The sequence below is a fragment of the Rutidosis leptorrhynchoides genome, chromosome 1 (genome assembly GCF_046630445.1).
Source record: "Rutidosis leptorrhynchoides isolate AG116_Rl617_1_P2 chromosome 1, CSIRO_AGI_Rlap_v1, whole genome shotgun sequence".
In the NCBI taxonomy this organism is placed as follows: Eukaryota; Viridiplantae; Streptophyta; class Magnoliopsida; order Asterales; family Asteraceae; genus Rutidosis; species Rutidosis leptorrhynchoides.
Genome location: NC_092333.1, coordinates 571,229,850 through 571,253,540, shown reverse-complemented (window position 1 = coordinate 571,253,540; position 23,691 = coordinate 571,229,850). Strand labels below are relative to the sequence as shown.

Genomic DNA, 23,691 nt, shown 5'->3' with positions numbered 1-23,691 from the left:
TTTGATTGTAAATCGGTCTTGGCGGTTGATAATTATTCTGATAATTATTTCCAGGCCTTTGGTTTATGTATGAAATATTCTCTCTTTGTTCCATTGTTAATTCAATACTGAGACAATCTTTTGTCAAATGTGGTCCTCCACACTGCTCACAACTAATTCGTATTGAGTGAATATCTTTAGTCATCTTTTCCATTCGTCTCTCCACAGCATCTATCTTTGCGGAAATGGAATCTAAGTCATGACTAGAATCGGCTCTAGCTGCTTTAGATGATCTAATGATGTCTTTTTCTTGGTGCCACTCATGTGAGTGGGAAGCAGTGTTATCAATAATTTTGTAAGCATCAGTTTCGGTTTTCTTCATAATAGAACCACCAGCTGCTATATCTATGTCTTTTCTTGTAGTGATGTCGCATCCTTGGTAGAATATTTGTACTATTTGACAGGTGTCTAAACCATGTTGAGGACATCCTCTTAACAACTTTCCATATCTTGTCCACGCCTCATATAGAGTTTCATTTGGTTTCTGTGTGAACGTAACAATTTCTGCTTGAAGTCTTACGGCTTTAGATGCAGGAAAGAATTGTTTAAGAAATTTGTCAATTAAAACATCCCATGTATCAATCGCCCCTTCAGGTAACGATTCCAACCAATCTTTGGCTTCTCCCTTTAAAGTCCAGGGAAATAACATGAGATATATCTGTTCATCCTCTACTTCTCGTATTTTAAATAGTGTGCAGATCCTATTAAAGGTACGTAGATGTTCATTTGGATCTTCCTTCGGCGCACCACTAAATTGGCATTGATTAGTCACCATGTGTAGAATTTGTCCTTTGATTTCATAATCTGGCGCATTAATGTCTGGATGAGTAATTGCGTGACCTTGGCCAGTGCGTTTAGCTCTCATTCGGTCTTCCATACTTAAAGGTTCCAGATTCTCCATAATTGAATTTGTTGAATCGGTATCACTAGATGATTCTGATTTAATGGTTCGTTCCTCAACAATCTCTGTTTGAATGATTGGTGGTTCCGGAGGAAAGTTTAATGGTTCAGGATCTATGAACCGTTCCTGAATATTCTCCGGATTCTCAATTGTGAGGTTGGGTTCAAAAAATGGATTATCGGAAATTTGAACTGAAGTACTTGGTTGACTGGATGACGATTCTAAAGAAAAATCAACGGCGGTTATATTTGCTAGATGTCTTGATCTAGTTACAGGTGGTGAACGTACAAAAGGTGGTGAACGTCTTGCTCGGTGCATTCACTGAATATCCTATTAGTTTTAAAAAGGAAAGAAAAATTATAATAAGTTATCCAATCAATAGACTTTTCTGATTTTGTCCACGTTTCGAATAGCCAAAAGATGCAGCAGAGGGGCAGGATTCGTTTGGTCTCAATATAATTGAGGACTGTTTGGCTCCAATAACCCGGTCCACGTACAAATCCAACTATTACTACGAACCAGAAAATTTTGATGTCTATCAATTTAACCACTCAAAATAAATTTTCGTAATTTTAAGAAATTTAGATAAGAAGTAGAATAAAAATCTATGTCCTAAAACTAGAATAGCGAGAAATAAGAGAAAAAAAAAAAGAGTTCGTCGAAAAAGGTTGAAAAAGAAAAAAAATGGTTGAAGAATAAAAGGTGACGGAAAAATAAAAGAAACTTATAAAAACTTAAAAATACTTGACTAACCTAACCTTATTACTACAACTAACTTAAAATTATAATCGCAAATTGATATTACTAATTGGAATGATAATTGATACATAGTAAAAGGTCTAAAAATATTAAAGCTTACAGGAAAAACTAAATCCCAAATGGAAATAACTTAAAAAGGCGTCGCAAAATTCTAAAGCACCTAAATCTTAGTCTAAAAAAAAAGCACTTAAGGAATTCTACGGCAAAGCCTAAAAATCTAGGAGTAAAAATAACTAAAGCAAAAACTAAGTTTAAAATTAAATATGAGCTAAAAATACAAATATTACGCTACAACGATTAAAAAGGTACAAAATATAAAAGTTATAAAAATATTAGATTTTATAAAAATATTATTTTTATATTTTTTTTATATTATAGTATTAAGTAAATAAATAATAAAACTAAACAAAAGTAAAAATAACTAAATAAATTAAAAACTTAATTATAATAATAATAATAGTTTTAGGGTTTAAGTAATAATAATTAAATAATATCCGTAATAAATGCGGAATTAGGGTTCGGTTGTGGCCTGGTCAACCCCTTCATGCGAGTCACATGGAATAAGGGGGTGGGTCATGCGAGTCGCATGACCTGCCTTGCAGGTTCAAATCAGGGGGTCAAATGACAGGTTCAACGTAATATTTAATATTTTCTTTTCTTTTTTTCTGTTTTAAATTTAAATAAAATATATATATATAATTAAAATAAAAACTTAAAAATAAACTTAAAATACTTTATAATTTTGTAAAAATAAAAGAAAAACTTAAAAATATATTTAAAATACTTTTTTTTTTATCTTTTTAATTTTTATAATTTTTAAACAAAAATATATATATAACAAAAACTAATTAAAACTTTAAAATATAAAAAAAAAAAAAATTTTATATTGACGTTTCGCTTCGGTGTTCCCCGGCAGCGGCGCCAAAAATACTTGATGTTATGCGAGGTGTATATAAAATAGTTTATATTTTACTAGGAAAAACTATTAAATACGATACAATTTTACACAAGATATTTATTTATTTATAGAATGGATATACTTAAACCTTGCTACAACACTTATAGGCAGTGTATCTAATCGTACAGTAGTGTAGTTTTTAGTAAGTCCGGTTCGTTCCACAGGGAAATCTTTAAACAAAGCTCAACGCTATATTAGTTTACTTTTATAAAAATACAAACATATATATAAGTAATATTATTATTATAAAGGGGGTTTTTACCGTTTAATGACCGGTTTGTCGATTTTAAGACTTTAGTCGCAGTTAAAACCTAATGTAAAATATAAAATAAATACAAGACTTAAATTAAAGCGTAAAGTAAATAACGATAATGAAATTGCGAATAATAAAAGTGCGATAAAATAAACTTACGATAATTAAAAAGTACGGTAATTAAAAGTGCGATTAAATAACAATAAAAGTGCGATAATTAGAAGTGCAATTAAATATAAAATAAAGGAAATTAAATATGAAATAAAAGAATTATGCTTATTTAAACTTCCGTAATCATGATGTTTGACGTGTTGATTCTAGTTTTATGCCCATGGGTTAATTGTCCTTTGTCCTGGATTATTTAATATGTCCGTCTGGTTTTTGTCCATAACAGTCCATCAGTCATAAATATAAAGTGCGAGTGTCCTCATCAAATTATTCTTATACCCGAAGTTAAATATTCCAACTAATTGGGGATTCGAATTGTAACAAGGTTTTAATACTTTGTTTAATGAATACACCAGGTTATCGACTGCGTGTAAACCAAGGTTTTACTACTTTGTTAACAATTACACCAATTACCCTTGAATGTAATTTCACCCCTGTTTTAATTATTCTAGTGGCTATTAATCTATTCCCGTGTCCGGTTAAATGAACGATTATTCGTACATATAAATACCCCGCCCATCGTGTCCGATCGAGTGTATATGGTAATTTATAGGGACGCCCAATTGTAAATCTTTATATTAACATTAACAAACTATCATTTAGTTAAACAAATATAAAGCCCATTAATAGCCCATAGTCTAATTTCCACAAGTGTCGTTCTTTTGTCCAAACCCCAATTATGGTACAAAGCCCAATTACCCAATTTTAGTAATTAGCCCAACATCATGATTACTTCGTTTTAAATAAGCATAATAATAACTTAGCTATGAGACATTAATATAAAAAGGTTGAACATAACTTACAATGATTAAAAATAGCGTAGCGTTACACGGACAGAATTTCGACTTACACCCTTACAACATTCGCTAACATAACCTTATTATTAATTAAAATTAATAATTATAAATATTTATTTATATCATATGTTTGAGATAGAGGGAGATAGATATTATGGTGTTTTTGTTGGTGTTTAAAACTCGGCAGAAAACTGGCTTTATATAGGACCTGACCAGCATTTTCACTCCATGCGACTCGCATGGATTTTGTGCCTCTGGCTATGCGAGTCGCATGGCCACCCTGGATCCAGCCAAATTGGTTTGTTTTCTTCTTGCCGACGTAATATAATAATAATATATAATATAATATATAATTATATATAATTATATATATATTATATTATATTCTTGTGCATAGTAGATTAGATATTTTTGGTCCGTTGCGTCGGGCGTTTCTTCTTGGCTCAGGTCCCGGTTCCGGATTTTCGGACGTCTTCGCGTATTATTTTATATCGTGTACTTTGCGTCTTGTAACTTGTACTCTTGTCATTTTGAGACGTTCCTCATCAATATTTTGAACCTTTTTAGTTGTATCTTGTACTTTTTAGCTCTTTGGACCTTTTTGTCTTCAATTTGTCGAATCTGCCTTTTGTCTTCACTTTTTAATATTTAAACGAATATTGCTTGTAAATCGAACAATACCAACTAAAATCTTGTCTTTCTTGGGGAATAATGCTATAAAATATATGTTCCTTTTTAGCCTTATCACTTACAAACGCATGCCATTTGGACTTTGCAACGCCCTGCAACCTTTCAAAGGTGCATGATGGCGATTTTTCACGACATGATAGAAGAATGCATGGAAGTTCTCATGGATGACTTTTCAGTCTTCGGTGATACTTTTGAATCATGTCTAGCTAATCTTGAACGAATGCTTATTAGATGCGAACAATCAAATCTAGTTCTTAATTGGGAGAAATGCCATTTCATGGTTAAAGAAGGCATCGTTCTTGGTCATAAAATTTCAAAAGAAGGAATTGAAGTGGACAGAGCTAAAGTAGATGTAATTGCTAAACTTTCACATCCCACCAATGTTAGAGGAGTTAGGAGTTTTCTAGGGCATGCCGGTTTTTACCGACGTTTCATAAAAGATTTTTCTAAAATTGCCACTCCTATGAATAAACTCCTAGAAAAGGATGCTCCATTCATCTTTTCAGATGAATGCATCAAATCTTTTAATATTCTTAAAGAGAAACTTACTAATGCGCCGATCATGATAACACCAAATTGGAATCTACCGTTTGAACTAATGTGCGATGCAAGTGATTTTGCAATGGGAGCCGTTTTAGGACAAAGGATTGAAAAACGATTTCAACCTATATATTATGCTAGTAAGACGTTACAAGGAGCACAAACGAATTACATAACTACTGAAAAAGAACTCCTTGCTATTGTCTTTGCTTTTGACAAATTTCGTTCATATCTCGTTCTAGCAAAAACAGTGGTCTATACCGACCATTCTGCTCTTAGATACCTATTTTCGAAACAAGATGCCAAACCAAAATTAATCCGTTGGATCTTACTCTTACAAGAGTTCGATATTGAAATCCGAGATAAAAGAGGAGCAGAAAATCTCGCCGCTGATCATCTTTCTCGTCTTGAAAATCCCGAATTAGAAGTTCTAAATGAATCGGCCATACAAGACAACTTTCCTGATGAATATCTATTGAAGATAGATTATAATGAAATTCCATGGTTTGCAGACTATGCAAACTATTTAGTATGTGGATTCCTTGAAAAAGGATTATCGTACCAAAAACGAAAGAAATTCTTCAGTGATATAAAACACTATTTCTGGGAAGATCTACATCTGTTTAAAAGTTGTCCAGATGAAATAATACGCCGATGTGTATTCGGAGATGAAGCTAGTAAAATTTTAAACCATTGTCACACAGGACCAACAGGAGGGCACTATGGGCCTCAACTAACAGCAAGAAAAGTTTATGATGCTGGATTCTATTGGCCTACAATTTACAAAGACGCACACCTTCTTTGCAAATCCTGTGATGCTTGTCAAAGGGCCGGAAAAATAAGTCAACGTGATGAAATGCCACAAAATGTCATTCAAGTATGTGAAGTATTTGACATTTGGGGTATTGACTTTATGGGTCCATTTTCAAAATCTCATAATAATCTCTATATTCTCGTAGCCATTGATTATGTATCTAAATGGGCGGAAGCACAAGCTCTCCCAACTAACGATGCATGAGTTGTAGTCAACTTTTTAAAACATCTTTTTGCAAGGTTTGGAACACCGAAAGCTTTAATAAGTGATCGGGGTACTCATTTCTGTAATAATCAACTTGAGAAAGTTCTTAAAAGATATGGAGTAACTCATAAAATCTCCACCGCATATCATCCACAAACAAGTGGACAAGTTGAAAATACCAACCGAGCTTTAAAACGTATTCTAGAAAAAACCGTAGGATCAAATCCGAAGGAATGGTCCATTAAATTGGAGGATGCACTCTGGGCTTTTAGAACAGCCTACAAAACTCCAATTGGAACCACACCTTTTAGACTCGTTTATGAAAAAGCATGTCATCTTCCAGTAGAAATTGAACACAAAGCATTTTGGGCTTTGAAGACATGTAATCTTGATTTACATGAAGCTGGACGTCTACGGTTAAGTCAACTAAACGAATTAGAAGAATTAAGACATGAAGCATACGAAAATTCATTAATCTATAAAGAAAGAACGAAGAAATGGCATGATAAAAGAATCAGAAGTTCAAAAGAATTTAAAGAAGGAGACAGAGTTCTTCTTTTCAATTCACGATTCAAGCTATTTCCTGGAAAATTGAAATCAAGATGGTCTGGACCATTCATAGTCAAAAGAGTTTTTCCATACGGAACGATAGAATTAATAAATTCAAATGGAATTGAATTTAAAGTTAATGGTCACAGAGTTAAACACTACATAGATAGTCCAATGGAAATCGACAATGAAGTTAATCACAATTTCGATACCACAGCTAACTAAGTGTGGGGAGAATCAAGTCTTTAAAGGATAATTTGTATTTCTGTTAGAGTTAGATTTTCTGTTTTCGTGTAGTTCTCGAAAATGGAACCCGAATGGTCTTTCCCTAGCAGACCCTAAAGAACTAGTCTTCTCCCCCCATTCTGAATTTTTATTTTTTTTAGGAAATGAAGACTTCCTGTGAACTAAACCATGGTCTAATGCTACACGCTTTGATCACTAAACGTAATAATGACACACTTCCGAGTGAACTAGTATCAGTAATCAGAGAAAGATTGGACGGAGTAAGAAAAGAATCCAAATGCGAAGATAATAAGTTACAATTTAGTAAAGGAAAATCAAAATCCGCAGCGAAAAGAAGAGCACGATACCTAGAAAGATGTCACAAATGCGGAAAATGGTCACATGGAGGTAAATGTTCAAATAATCAAACCTATTCAAACACCGAATTTGTTACTTTATGCAGAGACGGACCGTTCATATGTTTAGAAGAAAAAACACTGAATGCTCGAGGTTACGCCTATGTAACCATGGAAAATCAATTAAACCGACTATCTTATGAATGGGATTGATCGTATCACTAAGAATACTATCTCACAGGTAAGTCTGTACAGTTTTTATTTTTTATTTTTATTTTTAACCTTTTGATAATAAACGCTAAATTGTTCGCTATAAAGTATTAAATTGGTATTGAATAAAATTAGGTTTGGCGACCGAAATTATTGATATCATACAAAAATTTATTACATCACTGTGAAATTTAACGTTTATTCTTAAGGTATAAATATCTTTAATCAATCAACCAAAAATATTTCAAAAATTCGTCATGAGTTAAATTAGGTCATGGAACCGAAATTACTTTACCGAAAAGAGGGGCGCATATTTTTGATAATATTTGATTGATTAAAGTGGGATAAAAGCCAAAAAGATTTTTAATTTTATTTTTTACCATGTTTTTAAAATTAATATATAAATATTAAATTAATATTTTGAACTTTGTAAAATCAATATATTTAAGTTTGTAAATATTTGAAAAATTAATCTTTTTAATATAAGTTTGTATGTATAAAAACAAAAATATAATATAAGTTTGGTGTAAATTTATAATATGAATTTTTAATTAAGTTTAATATGAATTTTTAATTTTATGCATTTTAAATTTAAGTTTGGTGTGAATTTAAAAACAAAAATTTACTTTATTTCGCTAAGTTAAAAATATGATTTTTAAAATTCGTCGTGAGTTGAAGACTAGGTCGTTGAACTGAAATTGCTTTACCCGAGGGAGGGACGAGAACTTTTATTATCATTATTTTTAATCTTATTGAATTAAAGTATGCCAAAAACATTAAAAAAACTCCAAAAATCTTTACTTTTAAAACCGAGCTTTGATTTGACAAATTTTAAAAATTTTGTCGAGGGACAGACTAAGACATCGATCCGAAACGCCCTCATCCTAAAAAGAAACAAATTTTTAAAATTTTATTAATTTTATGTTTTATTAAGAATAAGGTTTTATAAAAAAAAACAAAAAAAAAAAAAAAAAACCTAAAAGTACTGTACCCGGAACCCCATGCGATCGCATGGGGTTTACTCTTCAACCTCATGCGATCGCATGAGGCTGGATTCCAGGCCAGTTTGATAAAAAGAACAGCTCGCTGTTCTGCACAAAAAAAACACACACACATATACGAACCAACCCCAAAATCACCTCTAAAATTCGCAATTTTCCACCGTAATTCGTCATTTTTCTTGCTCTAATCATGCCTAGATTCTCATTCTTCAGCAAAATTATAAAAATTACACCCCTAAACTCTATAAATTCCTAGTTTTTGTGATAATTACCAATTTTTTACCTAATGCAATTTTGTTAATTTCTAGTGTAATTAGTGTTAAATTGTTAGTATTTTATGCATGTATAACCTAGATTGATGCTATTTAACATGATTTGAAGCCAAAAACTTCAAAAATTTTAGAAATCTAGGGTTTGTGTTCTTGAGCAATTTGGGGCTTTTTGATATAAACAGGTTATGGCCGATTTTTTTCATGAATTATTGCTAAATTGAGTAGTGTAACATGTTTATATAGTTAAATGATCCAAACATTGATCCTAAACATGATTTTTAGAGATTAAAGTGGACTTTTTAAGTCCAAAATTCATGAACTTGATTAATTTGATATATTTGCCATTTGAGACTTGTTTAATTATTAGTAATGACTATTTTGACATGTTTTTTGAGTTAAATGCTTATGAATTTTGTATACATTTTCATATGTGCTTATTTGAAAAGTGTAGAATTGTGAAAAATTGTGAAAATGTGTATAAGTTTAATTTTGATTTAACATGTTATAGTGATTGTTTTAAGTTGTTATTTTGCTAACACTAATGCATATTTGAATGCACAAATTTTGTGTTTAATGTGTTTTGCAGAAAGCCGATACTAGAGGTTCAGGAGCATCATCGTCTAGACGACCAGCACCAGCACCAGAACCAGAACCAGAAATGCAACACGAACAAGAACCACAACAAGAACCACAACAACAGCCTGATCAGCACATACCTTATTATGATCCGGTACAGTTTGTTGATGAATTCATAGTATTCCCGATGAGGCCGCCAGTAGAATTCCCAACGATTCCTGAGCACACTCTGCATCCTAATCTAAGATTTGATAGGAGATGGAGAGATTACGAGACATATCAAAGGAACAAATTCAAATTGGTAACAAAAAATGTAGAGGTGCCAAGGGTAATCGATTGGGCCCCTTTGGAAACGGTCCATCTAGCTGACCGTGTTAGACAGCTTTTGGTACAAAGGTATGGCAGTTCTTCTTTTACAGATTGGGAACGTCTTTTCACCATTCGTAGACCTGTATATAAGGAATGGTGTGTTGAGTTGATGAGTACTGTATCACTTGATACAAATATAGTTAGAATAGGTGATAGAAGATTTCTTAGGTTTATCCTTGGTGGTAGGATGTACAGAATGTCCATGCTGGACATGGCTAGGGCCTTACAGATATATACTCCTGGTGAGTTGCTATTACCCGATTGTACAAATTTGATTCATTATGGTGAAAGGGTAGATAGCAACTTTGACGCTGGCGCCATTTGGAGGCGTATGTCACATTTTGATATTTTTACACGAGCAGGAGGACACTCCTATACACATATTGACAGAGCCGAGCTTCGTATTATTCATAGATTTTTAGCTAACTCGATTATACAGAGAGGTCACAATAAAGAAAAAATTACCTTACATGATTTATTCTACCTAAAGTGTATTCGGGATCCTAGAAGCTTTGTAAATATCCCTTACTGTGTTGCTTTTTATTTATCAAAAATAGTAGAGGGAATGCAGGACAGGAGTATAATAGGAGGAGGTATTTTTGTTACTCTCATTGGAGAGTATTTAGGTGTTGATAGGAACCAAGGAGGTCCATTACAGCTTTGTAGAGAACAGGTTGAGCCCTTAGGATTGAAAGTTTATGTGGATGCTAAGGTACTGAAAAGTAGACGTAACCAGGCAGTACCCTATGAGGGATCTCATCCTCAGGTAGAGAGAGGCTCAGACGAGGAAATGAAGGAGGTGGAAGACATTAGGGATGTCTTTCGAGATGCTATTCTTGACGTCCACGTTCGTATAGATGAGGAAGCAATGACGAACGCGGCCAGACATAGTATGTATGAGCAGTGGAACTCCGAGCGAGTATACGAGGATTATAGGCGACGCCAACACGATAGCTGGGTAGTTCATCAGCACCAAATCATGAGCCAGATATCATATCAGGTACCAAATAACTATGTTCCTACTCGACCTGCTCATTTTCCGCTACACAACCCCGATATCCGACCACCCTTTAACCGGTATGACTATAACCAAGCCTATCAGAACACCTATAACCAACAATGGAACCCACCTGATGAGATGAACTGGAACCCCTATCCAGACTGATTTGGTTCTATTTGGTTATTTATATGATTTTTATGTTTTTATCTTTTTACTTATTCATGTTTAAACTTATGTTATTGAATATACTTATGTAATCTTTATCATTTTTATTATTATTGTGTACTAATATTTCACATTTAGGATTTGAAAGTGGGATATTAAGTCCCATTTCAAATTGCCATGCATGTTTATATTTGTATGTATGTATATTGTAAATTGTACAAAACAGGATAAAACAGCGCATTTTCAAAGACTGACATTAAGTTCAGCAAAAGCTACTAATTTTGACGACAAGATGACAAATAAATGTGATGTAACAACAGACGGAATGAACAAATGATATGCACCATTTATCATTCAGCAAACAAACGCCAATATGTTTGGAAACTTTGGTAAAATTTAATCATTTTTCTACGCTAATTACCCTCAATAATTTAAATTGTTACTGATTTCTTGCAAATGAGGGCATTGCAAGATCTTAAGTGTGGGAAGGGGTTAAATTCTTTCGGATTTTTAAATTTTTTTTACTTTAAACACTTGGTTACCATTAGAAATACTAGTAAAGTAGTAGTTGTATTAGAATCTAGTGCTCTCTGATAAAAAAGAACAGCCCTAGTCTTATATACTGACTACCCAATTCTAGTAAAATTTTTCAAAATTTTCAATTAAATGAACTCAAAATCATGTTTATACATATTTATGAACGATAAAACTAGGTGTTAACACCGAAATTATTGTTACCTCGGAAAGGACATAAATTGAGAAACAAACCAAAATGTTAAAATTCATTTAAAATGAAATAGAGGACAATAAAAGGGAAAATAAAAGCCAAGTGTGGGAAAAATTACCAAGTTATCTTAAACATATGTCACATATTTCTGTAACAAATAATTGAAGATACTTTTGCTTTGGACTAAACTAAACTGTTTTACCCGATGAAAGAAAAGAAGAGATGGATCTACACGATGAATCAATTCCATCGTTAAAAGGAAGTAAAGTCTTTCGAAAAAGAAACGCGCTTCTTGATTTAGGTCATGAAGTTGTCGTCCAGACCAGCTGTAGGTTGATGAAAAATCTAGAAAAGTCATCTCTAAAATCAGCAGGAAATCCACGAACCTCAGCATAAAACAGGGTCGCCAAGTGGTCAGATTTATCCTAACCATGAGAAGGATTTATCTCGTACAATGGGGGGCACCGTACAAATTAGCTTGATAAGACTAATGAATCAGATCTCCAGAAAGGATCATCTCCTTAAAGATTAAAATCAGCTTTTAAGACTGATATTACTCAATCCTTGAGATTGACCTTAAAGATTGAGAATTCAAACTCATGAAATTCAATTATATCTAAACTCGAGCTTGAACGAGAAAATATTTTGATCAAAATTACAAACCGATTTGTTTTCTGAAAACCCATTTTTAATGCGTTCATTACCATTGAACGTAAAATTCTGAGAATTCATTGGAATTCATTAGGTCACCTGAACCAAATCGGGTGTCAACCGTAAGAACGGTGGTTGCATAGCATGGTCGAAGACAGGACCTTGTGCCAGATCAAAAAATCATAGGATGATCTTTACTATTGCTCCTACCAAGGATAGTAATTTCGTCCGACACGTTATAGACCATAATTAAAAGCATGTCAGGGGACATTGCCTTAACAGTTGCTTGTTCAATGCTTTCCTTTACAACCGGACGGTAGTTTATCAAAAGGTAATATACGGAGCAAGTAAACTGGACGTGTTGCTTTCCCAATACAAGGTTAGCAAGTGGGTGACACAAAACCGCAAGTTTTGAGCTAAAATTTTCAAATCTGAAACCCACAAAAATATTTTGCAAACACCGGTGAAGGGTTATTCCGGAAAACTTATCTAGGGTAAAAGCTAGATTTAATTTTCAAAAAAAATCAAATGTTTTCATAAAGATCCAATTTTCTAAAGGATCTAAATTTTCATAAGTCATGTGAGACTGTAAACCACATCGTTACTACCATTGTTTATACCGCCGTATTGAAATCACTGATGTACAAAGTGTGAAGAATAAAGAAGTGATTCTAGTATTTCAAGACGATATTGCTTGAGGACAAGCAACGCTCAAGTGTGGGAATATTTGATAATGCTAAAAACGAACATATATTTCATAGCATTATTCCTCAAGAAAGACAAGCTTTTAGTTGCAATTGTTCTATTTACAAGTGATATTCCTTTAAATAATAAAAGGTGAAGACAAAAGACAGATTCGACGAATTGAAGACGCAAACGACCAAAAACCTCAAAAGTACAAAATACAATCAATAAGGTTCCAATTATTGATAAGAAACGTCTCAAAATTACAAGAGTACAAGATTCAAAACGCAAAGTACAAGATATTAAATTATTTGCAAGGACGTTCAAAAATCCGGAACCGGGACCAGAGTCAACTCTCAACACTCGACGCAACGGACTAAAAATTTCAAGTCAACTATGTACATGAATATAATATAATATATAATTAATTCTTAAAATTAATATATATATATATATATATATATATATATATATATATATATATATATATTATATTTAAAAACCGTCAGCATAAAAAAACAAAGACTTTTGAGTCTCCCCAGCTGGCCATGTGATCGCATGGCCTGGAAGGCATAAATCCATGCGATCGCATGGTGCTCAGTTCCAGCCCACATGCCTATAAAAATCGAGCTTTGGTGCACCACAAAAACACATCTTTTTCTTCTCCTCATTCAACGTATAATATTTATATTATAATTTTAATTTAGAATAATAAGGGTGTGTTAGCGAATGTTGTAAGGGTGTAAGTCGAAATTCTGTCCGTGTAACGCTACGCTATTTTTAATCATTGTAAGTTATGTTCAACCCTTTTAATTTAATGTCTCATAGCTAAGTTATTATTATGCTTATTTAATCCGAAGTAATCATGATGTTGGGCTAAAAATATTAAAATTGGGTAATTGGGCTTTGTACCATAATTGGAGTTTGGACAAAAGAACGACACTTGTGGAAATTAGACTATGGGCTATTAATGGGCTTTATATTTGTTTAACTAAATGATAGTTTGTTAATTTTAATATAAAGATTTACAATTGAACGTCCCTATAAATAACCATATACACTCGATCGAACACGATGGGCGGGGTATTTATATGTACGAATAATCGTTCATTTAACCGGACACGGGAATGGATTAATAGCCACTAGAATTATTAAAACAGGGGTGAAATTATGTACAAGGACACTTGGCATAATCGATAACAAGGTATTAAAACCTTGGGTTACATTTAGTCGACATCCTGGTGTAATTATTAAACAAAGTATTAAAATCTTGTTACAGTTTAAGTCCCCAATTAATTGGAATATTTAACTTCGGGTATAAGGATAATTTGACGAGGACACTCGCACTTTATATTTATGACTGATGGACTGTTATGGACAAAAAACAGACGGACATATTAAATAATCCAGGACAAAGGACAATTAACCCATGGGCATAAAACTAAAATCAACACGTCAAACATCATGATTACGGAAGTTTAAATAAGCATAATTCTTTTATTTCATATTTAATTTCTTTTATTTTATATTTAATTGCACTTCTAATTATAGCACTTTTATTTATTGTTATTGTATTTAATTGCACTTTTAATTATCGTACTTTTTAATTATCGCAAGTTTATTTTATCGCACTTTTATTTATCGCAATTTCATTATCGTTATTTACTTTACGCTTTAAATTAAGTCTTTTATTTATTTAATATTTTACATTTTGTTTTAACTGCGACTAAAGTTTTAAAATCGACAAACCGGTCATTAAACGGTAAAAACCCCCCTTTATAATAATAATATTACTTATATATATTTGTATTTTTATAAAATAAAACTAATATATCGTTAAGCTTTGATTAAAAGATTTTCCCTGTGGAACGAACCGGACTTACTAAAAACTACACTACTGTACGATTAGGTACACTGCCTATAAGTGTTGTAGCAAGGTTTAAGTATATCCATTCTCTAAATAAATAAATATCTTGTGTAAAATTGTATCGTATTTAATAGTATTTCCTTGTAAAATTTAATAGTATTTTATACCCCTTAGCTTTAACATCAGGTAGCTATTGCCAAATGTAAACGATGGTACGTTTAATACCTATGAAATGTGATGTAACTTACCTCTAAACTTTAGTACCTATGAATGTATGTAGTTAACCTATTGTGATGTAACTTGCCTCTTGACTTTAAAACCTATGAATATATGTAGTTAAAATTTCTGATATGCACCCCAACGAATATTGTAAACACCTACACCAAATGGTCAAACAATATAACTCTATTTGTCTTTTCAGATTTGTATCATGTTCTAATTATGCACTGGTGTTTGTAACACAATAACCGTAATGACTACACCCCATCAGTTGGAACAACAAAAAATAGCCTCGAAAACCGCTGTAAATTAATCGCGTATTGCCCATCGTTTACACTTTACTCTCATTGATCCGTTCAAGCTTTTCGAATCATTGTTTATTCATGTGTGCATTAGCAATTTCCAATTGAAATTACCCAGCAAATCATTTTCCTTTCTACTTTTTATAAGTAATTAATGTAACTGTTAAAATTATTTGAGACCTCAATCTGAAAGTGTGTTCGATGCTCACAGTTTTGCAGATAATGGGCCGGTTTACTCTTCATATCTGTATAATTGTCGACCCAAGCCCAGATATAGCCCATTTAACAGATATTAAATACGTGTATCCGTTTAACCCCACCCCTTGGATATTACCGGGATACGAGCTTCCTACATTTTTTATTACTATAGAAGATCAAAAGATCTCACCTGCTCCATTTCCATTAACACACTCCAATAGTCCTCTCAACAACCGATCGTTCAAGCATAAACAACTCAGGGTTTTCTATTTTCTTTAACAGCACTTATAATGTTACTTTACGATTTTAGATTTGCTTTACATTGGGAACGATGTTTGTTAATAAAAAAAATCTACTCGATTTGTGTTAGGGTTTTTAGCGACGGCGTATTTTATTCCACACTTTAAAATAACCAAATACATTTGCACTTTATTGTTTTTTTTTTTTTTTTGTTTACTTGCACATTAATCGATTTGGTAACAAGTTGTAGTTCGTTGTTAATATCTATATTTGGATTTGCAAACAAAAAACATGCAGGTCTAATGCCGTGAGCTCAATCCTTACTTTAACTTGAAATCAAATGCTTAGTTTGCATAATAAATGCCTGTTAATTGTTTCATCATCTGCAAAATTTTAACAATCATATTGACTAGGGTTTACATGACAAATTTTTTTTTTATTAACCACTAATTTAAAGTTAACAAATGTGCATTTTAACTTCACAATTACAGCATATAAATAATAAATATATACAATTTTATAGAACTTAAGTTGTTTTTTACACCAGCACAACATTTACTGTCAAGTTACAGTTTGAGTATGTTAAGATTATTTTTATTTAAATTCAGGTATTGTTGCATACATATTTAGCATAGAAATTTAGGTAAATGCAAATTTTTTTAGTGTGCTATGTATCTAACATTTATTTCTTTATGTGCATAATTTAATCAAGAGAATATGGTTCAAAATAGTCCCGATTCTGACAGCACGACTACCCCAAGCACATACGAATTTGGATCCTCTTCACAAATGGACCAATCCGATGATAGTTCAGAGGTGATGATCATCACAGAGCAAGAATTTAACGATGTTGTAGGGGAAGATCAACCGTGGATCAGCAATGGAGTCTATGCTTTCATGATAGTGGGGAAAGTCAGGGTCTGGGTAAGTCACTTTTATTCTCAAACAATGTTTATTTGAATCAATGTAATTTAATCGTTCTAAAATTCTATACAAGAGTGCACTAGACAATGTTGCGTATATTTTACATACTATTCTGCATTGTGTAACAATTATAATGTGAATGTGATGCAGCGTCTACCCCAAGAGTTTGTGACACTGCTAGAGCTGAGGAGCGATCAGACGTACGAATGTGTTGACATTGAGGACAGAATTTACAAATGGAAGCTGTTGGAAGAAGAATAAAAAAAAAAAAAAACCAAACCTATCGGTTTCATCAGGGTGGCTCAAGTTTGTGAACGACAATGGGTATGTTCCTGGAGACGAAGTGTGGATTGTGTTTAACAGTGAGAGGCGCAGGTTTGAGGTCGCATGGGATGATTACCAGAATGTATAGGCAGAATGTTGTAAGGTCTTTTGGATTTCACTCTTTTATTGTAATTATGGATGCATTTGGCCCGTTTTTTGAAGCTACACCATGGTATAAATGGAAGCTGGTAATGGTTAGCTGCTGTAAATGAAAGTATGTAATCGTTAGGTATTGCCAAATGTAAATGATGACAACCTTCTAAACTTAACCTTTTGTGATGTAACTGAACTCGTAACTTTGATTCCTCTGATTGTATGTACTTAAAATTTCAAATATGTACGTCCATGAATAACTATCATTTGCGTAGGATATAATTCTTTTTTATCGTAGTTTGTGTGCCCCAAAAAACAACAGGTCAAATGTGCCGTGTGAATTGCTAGCTAGCGTTAAAATCGCATAAACCTTAGAGCAGCAACGCGCGAACCCTCAATTCTTGTTGATCAACTATTTATAAAGGCTACATACAAACCCTAGAAACTCTAAACCCACAAATGGGTCGAGCTATATTAAATTGGGCTAACTTTAACTCAAGTTTTCAACGTTGTGGCTTGTTGTGCCTAAGGATCAAATAGACTGATATTTGCTTATAGAATTGCATATTTCTTGACGGTTTCTCTTTTTCCGTAACATTGTTTTTTCTTTACGTCGTGACTTGTTGTGACTAAGGATTAAGTATCACTTTGATAAAACAACTTTTGTCAGCGGTAACAATATTCTTCAACGCTGCAAACAAACTTTTTGACTATATTCTCTTTGTTTTCGGGGTTTGGAACCTAATCAGGCTAAACAGCTCATCCCCACGCCGATTATTAATTTATAATAACTAATTAACTAATAATGAGTCATAAAAATACATTTAGGTGGCCGTTGAGGCCTCTAACCACTGTAATGCAATTTGGGTGCTGATAAAATAATGGATTGGTAGTTGCCAGAACATTATGACAGCTGGAATTTGAACAATATGGCTTGTTGGAGTTTGAACGATATTACTATGACAGAAAGAAAAATAATTAAATTTGGTAACAAGTTTGCTTTTGACTCTTGTATTGTTTTTCATCTTCGAAGAGATTGACAAGAATTAGTCGGTGGCTAAGAAAGAAAAGGGAGAAAGATTTTTTGTTTTTTTAGGATAATTTGAGACGGTGGATAGGAAGGTTTGACGGGATGGTATAGAGGCAGCGGCTCAAGGCAGCCAACTAGGTCTCGAGATCGAACCTAAGCTCTGATACCATGTTAAATAGTGAGAATATTTATATTTGTGATTATTGAATTGTCTTCCATCATACGATACATTGGCCATATATATAGCCTAATCAAAAGAATTCAAAGGACTAGGATTACCAAAGGCCCTTATAATAATGGGCATACATAAATGTGATGGATAAATGACTAGCTAATATCCCCTCGCAGTTGGAGTGGTAGTGCGTCGAACGCTCAAATTGGATCATTTTTTTCTTTGTTGCATGATTTAGACTGATAATCACATATAAAAATGCACATTATTTCGGCTTTCTCCTTTTCCGTAATGATGTCGTGGCATGCATTGCCAAAGGATTCTTTTTCTTTCCCGTAAGGTTGTCGTGACTTGTTTTGCCTAAGGATTGAGCAATACTTTTATACACAACTTTTGTCAACGATAACAATCTTCTTCAACGCAACAAAAAGAGTTTTGACATATATTCTCTCTTTTATTCGGGGTTTGGAACCTTGTCAAACAATGAGGCTCATCTCCACGCCGATTATTATTATTATTAAGCAAAGTAAGATATAAAAAAAAAGTAGATAAACGTAGCCATGCAAAGAAGATATGGCTATGTAATTGCCATAAAGGGAGGTGTTTCAACCAGGATCATAGTGCTCGGATACCATGTTAATAGTAAGAATACTTGAAGGAATCTAAGGTTTTGTGTGTAGACTAAAAAAAAATTACGAAAATAAAATATTTTGTTGGGAATAATAGATGAATGGTCGAGGTTTGTGAATCGAGATATTAGGTTGATATGCAAAATAAAAATAAGTCAATGAGTTTTGATCGGCAACATGCGTAGGTGTATTGGCATGTGTGTTTTTTTTTCTCGACAACAGGTTCTTTGGCTAGGTTTTTTTTTTATTTTTTTTATTTGGTGAGACAGAAGATGGAGATAGGAAGGTTTGACGGGGCGACTTAGAGACAACGATACGTAGCGGGTGACTGGGTTTCGGGATCAAACCCGCTCTAATACCATGTTAAATAATAGAAACCCGTATGTGTAACATGTTATTGATCAGCTATTTATAACTTAAAAAATGAAGTATCGTTCACCATTCTTTTTATTTATTTTTTCCTTTCAAAAAACATAAAACATAGTGATTATATATTATTTTTCATGTTATTTATATAAAAGATTTATTAGTTTTACTAGTCAATTTTATTGTAGCGACTATCAAAATATACAATATCTTAAAGCATGTTAAAGAACACGTTAGCAAAATCCTTTATATTTAGGGATGACATCGGGTCGGGTTCGGATCGCGCCTAGGTAATCCCAGACCCAAACCCGATTAAGAAATCATGTCCCAAATTTGTACCTGTCGGGTCACCAATTACTTACTAACTATCGGGTTATCGAATTTTCCTACGGGTAAATGGGGATCCCCATTTACTTGCTGACTTGGGGTTATCGGATTTTCTCGCGGGTATCGAATATCCCCTTTGTAAATCATACATTCATCATTCATCTATTTCAATTTTCGTTTCGATAATGCTATTAAAATAAGTATCAAATCTAATCGAATAATAATAAAATAACATATTGTAACTTATATTATTATATTAATTTTATTTTTTTATAAATAAATTAAAATCTCTTCGATTCGGGTATACAAGTACACGAGTTGAGTATACGGTCAAGTATGCGGGTTTGTATCTAAACCCATCCTACCCGAACCCTCAAAAAAATTAAAACCATTCCCATAGCCGGTTCACAACCCAAACACCCGCACCTGAACCCGATCAAAAAATGTTGAATTGCGTGTTTACCCTTCGATCTTTTTGTCATCCCTATTTATTATTGGTTTTTTTGAGGAAAAAAAAAAGCCAACGTGTTAACTGTAACTCAAGAATAATGTTGGAATTTATTGAAATGGTCAACATTTACTTAAAAAGTCAAACCAAATCAAATATAGTTAAGTTACCAAAAATCATAAATCTCAGACACTTTCTCTATCTAGAAATCATAATGATTCAGAGATGGCACAAGAAAAAAACCCAACTTCCATTCATAGCAATCATTTTCTTCTTCTTCATTCTTTGCACAATTTTCTTCAACGAACGCAGATTTCAACAAATTCACCGGAAACATAATGATGTAATTGGTGTTGGTGTTCATAATGATGCTAAGAAACCATTTTCATCCAGATCAACTCATTTTACCCCTGGTTTGTATTACTGCATGCTATCTATTCGATGAAATGTCTAATTTTTTTTCTTTTTTTTCAAGAGGGTTTATATGTGGGCATTGTAGTTGTGTTTTATTGTAATTTAGTCTCCGTGTTGACCTTTTTGAATGTGATTTATTTTGTAGAACATATCAAATTGATTATACTTGAGGCCTATTTAAAAGAATCAATTTTAAGTCATAAGATGCCTCTAATTATATATTCATGTAACTTTATGAGATCCAATTTAGTAAGTGCATCTTCTGAATCATCTTTTAGGGGTATTCTGATATGCACTGAAACTGATTAGTATAAAAGTGATTATATTGGCTTTTGAATATATATGGTCAAAGTAATCAGATCTTTAAGGATTGGGTACAAGAATTTATCCAAATACTCCTTGCCTATGTGTACATTTTTGAGTAGTTTGGATATGTCATCTGCACTCAGAAATTGATTATAATGTTATTGAATACATTATGTTTTAATAATTTATTATGATTATGATAAAACAGGTTGTTGTTTGAATTGTGTTTAACTTATAGAGTAATTAGATGTTTGAGTTTGCGACAAATTCTGATAATTTGACCAAAGAGTGCATTTTTGTGAAAAATGGAGACATTTTTGTTTGAAAAGGTTTAAAATATTTTGAAGTTAAGTTAAACAGATAGTCAGTAATGTTGCAATTAGTACGAATATACCCTTAAATAATTAGTTTTGATGCAACTAGTATGAATCAGGGCCTTGAAAAAGGGATTTTAAGACGTGAAATTTGTTTGTCCAAACTTTAGAAATTGACTTTTACAACTTTAAATAGCAATAATAAGATTAACTTACTGCAAAACACAAACGCGTGCACTTATAACAATATAATCAATCATTTATCAAAACTTCTCGTTTTGACTTTAGAAAAGCCATAGGTTTCATCTCTAAAAGGACAACTCGTTTCAGTGGTTTTGGATAGATTCAGTACCTGCAACTCGACAGTGAAGTACAACGGACGTAAAGCGGAATGGGACGTTCCTTTGCGTCAATATAATAAACAACGAGAAAAAAAGGATTCGTGTGATGTGTTTTCAGGCAGATGGGTATTTGACAATACTTCGTATCCGCTTTATAACGAATCTGACTGTCCATACATGTCGGACCAATTGGCTTGTCACAAACATGGAAGACCTGATTTGGACTACCAGTTTTGGAGGTGGCAGCCTCATGGTTGCAATTTAAAGAGGTAAAATGTTTTCATTTTACATATTTAAGTTCATAATAATTAGTTCAATTTAGGTATTGTTATATCTCAAATGGGTCAAATAGTTGATTTTTGTATACCTGTTTTGTTAAATATTTAGATGGAACGCAACTGAGTTGTGGGATAAGTTGAGGGGGAAGCGTTTGATGTTTGTTGGAGACTCACTGAACAGAGGCCAATGGATATCAATGCTGTGTTTGATGGAGTCGGTAATCCCTGCAGATAAGAAGTCAATTACCCCAAATGCCCCTCTTACCATTTTCCGAGCAGAGGTATAATGCATATAGCTTCTTTTTTCATCCTAGGTGATAATTTAGACCTATTTACCCACAAACGGGTCAAATGGGCAAAGTAAAAAAAAAATAAAAATATGCTGAAAGGTAAATCGGTCAAATGGGTTGAACGGGTCGAAAGTAGCTTAAAATGTTTTTATTCCTGTATTATGTAGCTCAATCATATTATAAAGTAATCAGATAATAATTGAAAAATCGTTTTGGTAATCTTAGTTGACACAGTATATTAGGGTTACTGGTTTCAATTATTTTGTTGACACAGTAGTTGTTCATGTATTGTTCAAATAATTTGAGCAAAAACTGTTTGGGTAAACCCAACCCATTTTCACCTGAACCCAAACTTTGACCCATCTGTTGATCCTGCTTCCACCCTATTTCAAGCAAGCTACTTCGAGTTTGAGTGTTTGACCCAATGGTGCCATTATTCAGTTCCAACTTCAATATGTGACTTGTTTTGGGTATAGGAATACAACGCGACGATAGAATTTCAGTGGGCACCACTTCTAGTTGAATCCAACTCAGATGATCCGGTTAATCACAGATTAGATGAGAGAATAATGCGTCCAGATTCAGTTCTTAGACATGCGTCTGAATGGGAGCATGTCGATATATTGATATTTAATTCTTATTTGTGGTGGAGACAGGGACCTGTAAAGTTGTTGTGAGTAAATCAAATCTATATACTGTTTTTTAATTTAACATCAGTAAGTATTTCACTATGTGAGAAATTTAAAGCTGTTATCTTTTTCATCTAGATGGGGCAACGAGGAAAACGGAGTTTGTGAAGAAGCCGACAGCTTAGAAGCCATGGAGTTGGCCATGCATGCATGGGCAAACTGGATAAAAACAAAAGTTGATCAATTGAAAAAGAAAGTCTTTTTTGTTACCATGTCCCCTACTCATCTTTGGTAATTCGATCATTTTCGCATTGGCTCTAACTAATAACCAAACTGCAGAGTCTTATGTATTTTCAGCTCAACTATTTTATTTTATTTTTATTTTTTTTTTTTTTTTTTTTTTTGTATTTTGGAATTTGTAGGAGTCGGGAGTGGGAAGCAGGAACGGAAGGGAATTGTTACAATGAGAAAATGCCAATTGAGGATGAAAGATATTGGGGAAGTGGTTCGGATCTGGATACAATGAGGATGGTGGACAATGTTGTAAATAACCTAAAACCTAGGGTTAGTGTTATCAACATTACTCAGTTGTCAGAGTATCGAAAAGACGGGCACCCGTCAATATATAGGAAGTTTTGGGAGAGTCGAACAGCAGAGCAAATGGCGAACCCATCGAGTTATTCTGATTGCATACATTGGTGCTTGCCTGGTGTTCCTGATGTTTGGAATGAACTTCTTTTTCATTTTCTTTAGAATCAAATAGCAAGTTGCTTCTTCATGTTGTATTATGTGTTGTTGATAACAAGATTTTGAATTTGAGATGAATGGCAAGCCGATCAAAGAAGGTGATTGGGTTCATTCATGGTTGCTTAACAGAACTGAAATGTAATTTTGATGGGTTAACCAAATATATCAGTTTGATATTTGTTAAACATGTTATAACTGAAATGTAATTTTGATAGGTTAACCAAATACATCAGTTTGATATTTGTTAAACATGTTATGTTAATATGTTATAAACCTGGCTGAATTGTGTGTCATTTAAAGAGTTAACCATACAGAATTACAGAAC

At 33.1% G+C, this 23,691-nt stretch overlaps 1 protein-coding gene across 1 annotated transcript; it reads left to right on the top strand.

Annotated features, from left to right (window-relative positions):
• The first annotated feature begins 20,245 nt into the window (after positions 1 to 20,245).
• On the top strand, positions 20,246 to 23,575 carry LOC139881979 (protein trichome birefringence-like 35). The gene is made up of 6 exons (XM_071866367.1): positions 20,246 to 20,460; positions 21,412 to 21,691; positions 21,810 to 21,981; positions 22,467 to 22,663; positions 22,758 to 22,910; positions 23,042 to 23,575. The coding sequence occupies exons 1-6, from the start codon at positions 20,262 to 20,264 to the stop codon at positions 23,370 to 23,372; spliced, it is 1,332 nt and encodes a 443-aa protein (XP_071722468.1). The 5' UTR covers positions 20,246 to 20,261; the 3' UTR covers positions 23,373 to 23,575.
• Positions 23,576 to 23,691: the final 116 nt, after the last annotated feature.

Coding starts and splice junctions, on each gene's coding strand:
- LOC139881979 (XM_071866367.1), top strand. CDS start 20,262: ATGATTCAGAGATGGCACAAGAAAAAAACCCAACTTCCATTCATAGCA. Junction 21,982..22,466: donor TTACCATTTTCCGAGCAGAG/GTATAATGCATA, acceptor TTTTGGGTATAG/GAATACAACGCGACGATAGA. Junction 22,911..23,041: donor ATGTCCCCTACTCATCTTTG/GTAATTCGATCA, acceptor TGGAATTTGTAG/GAGTCGGGAGTGGGAAGCAG.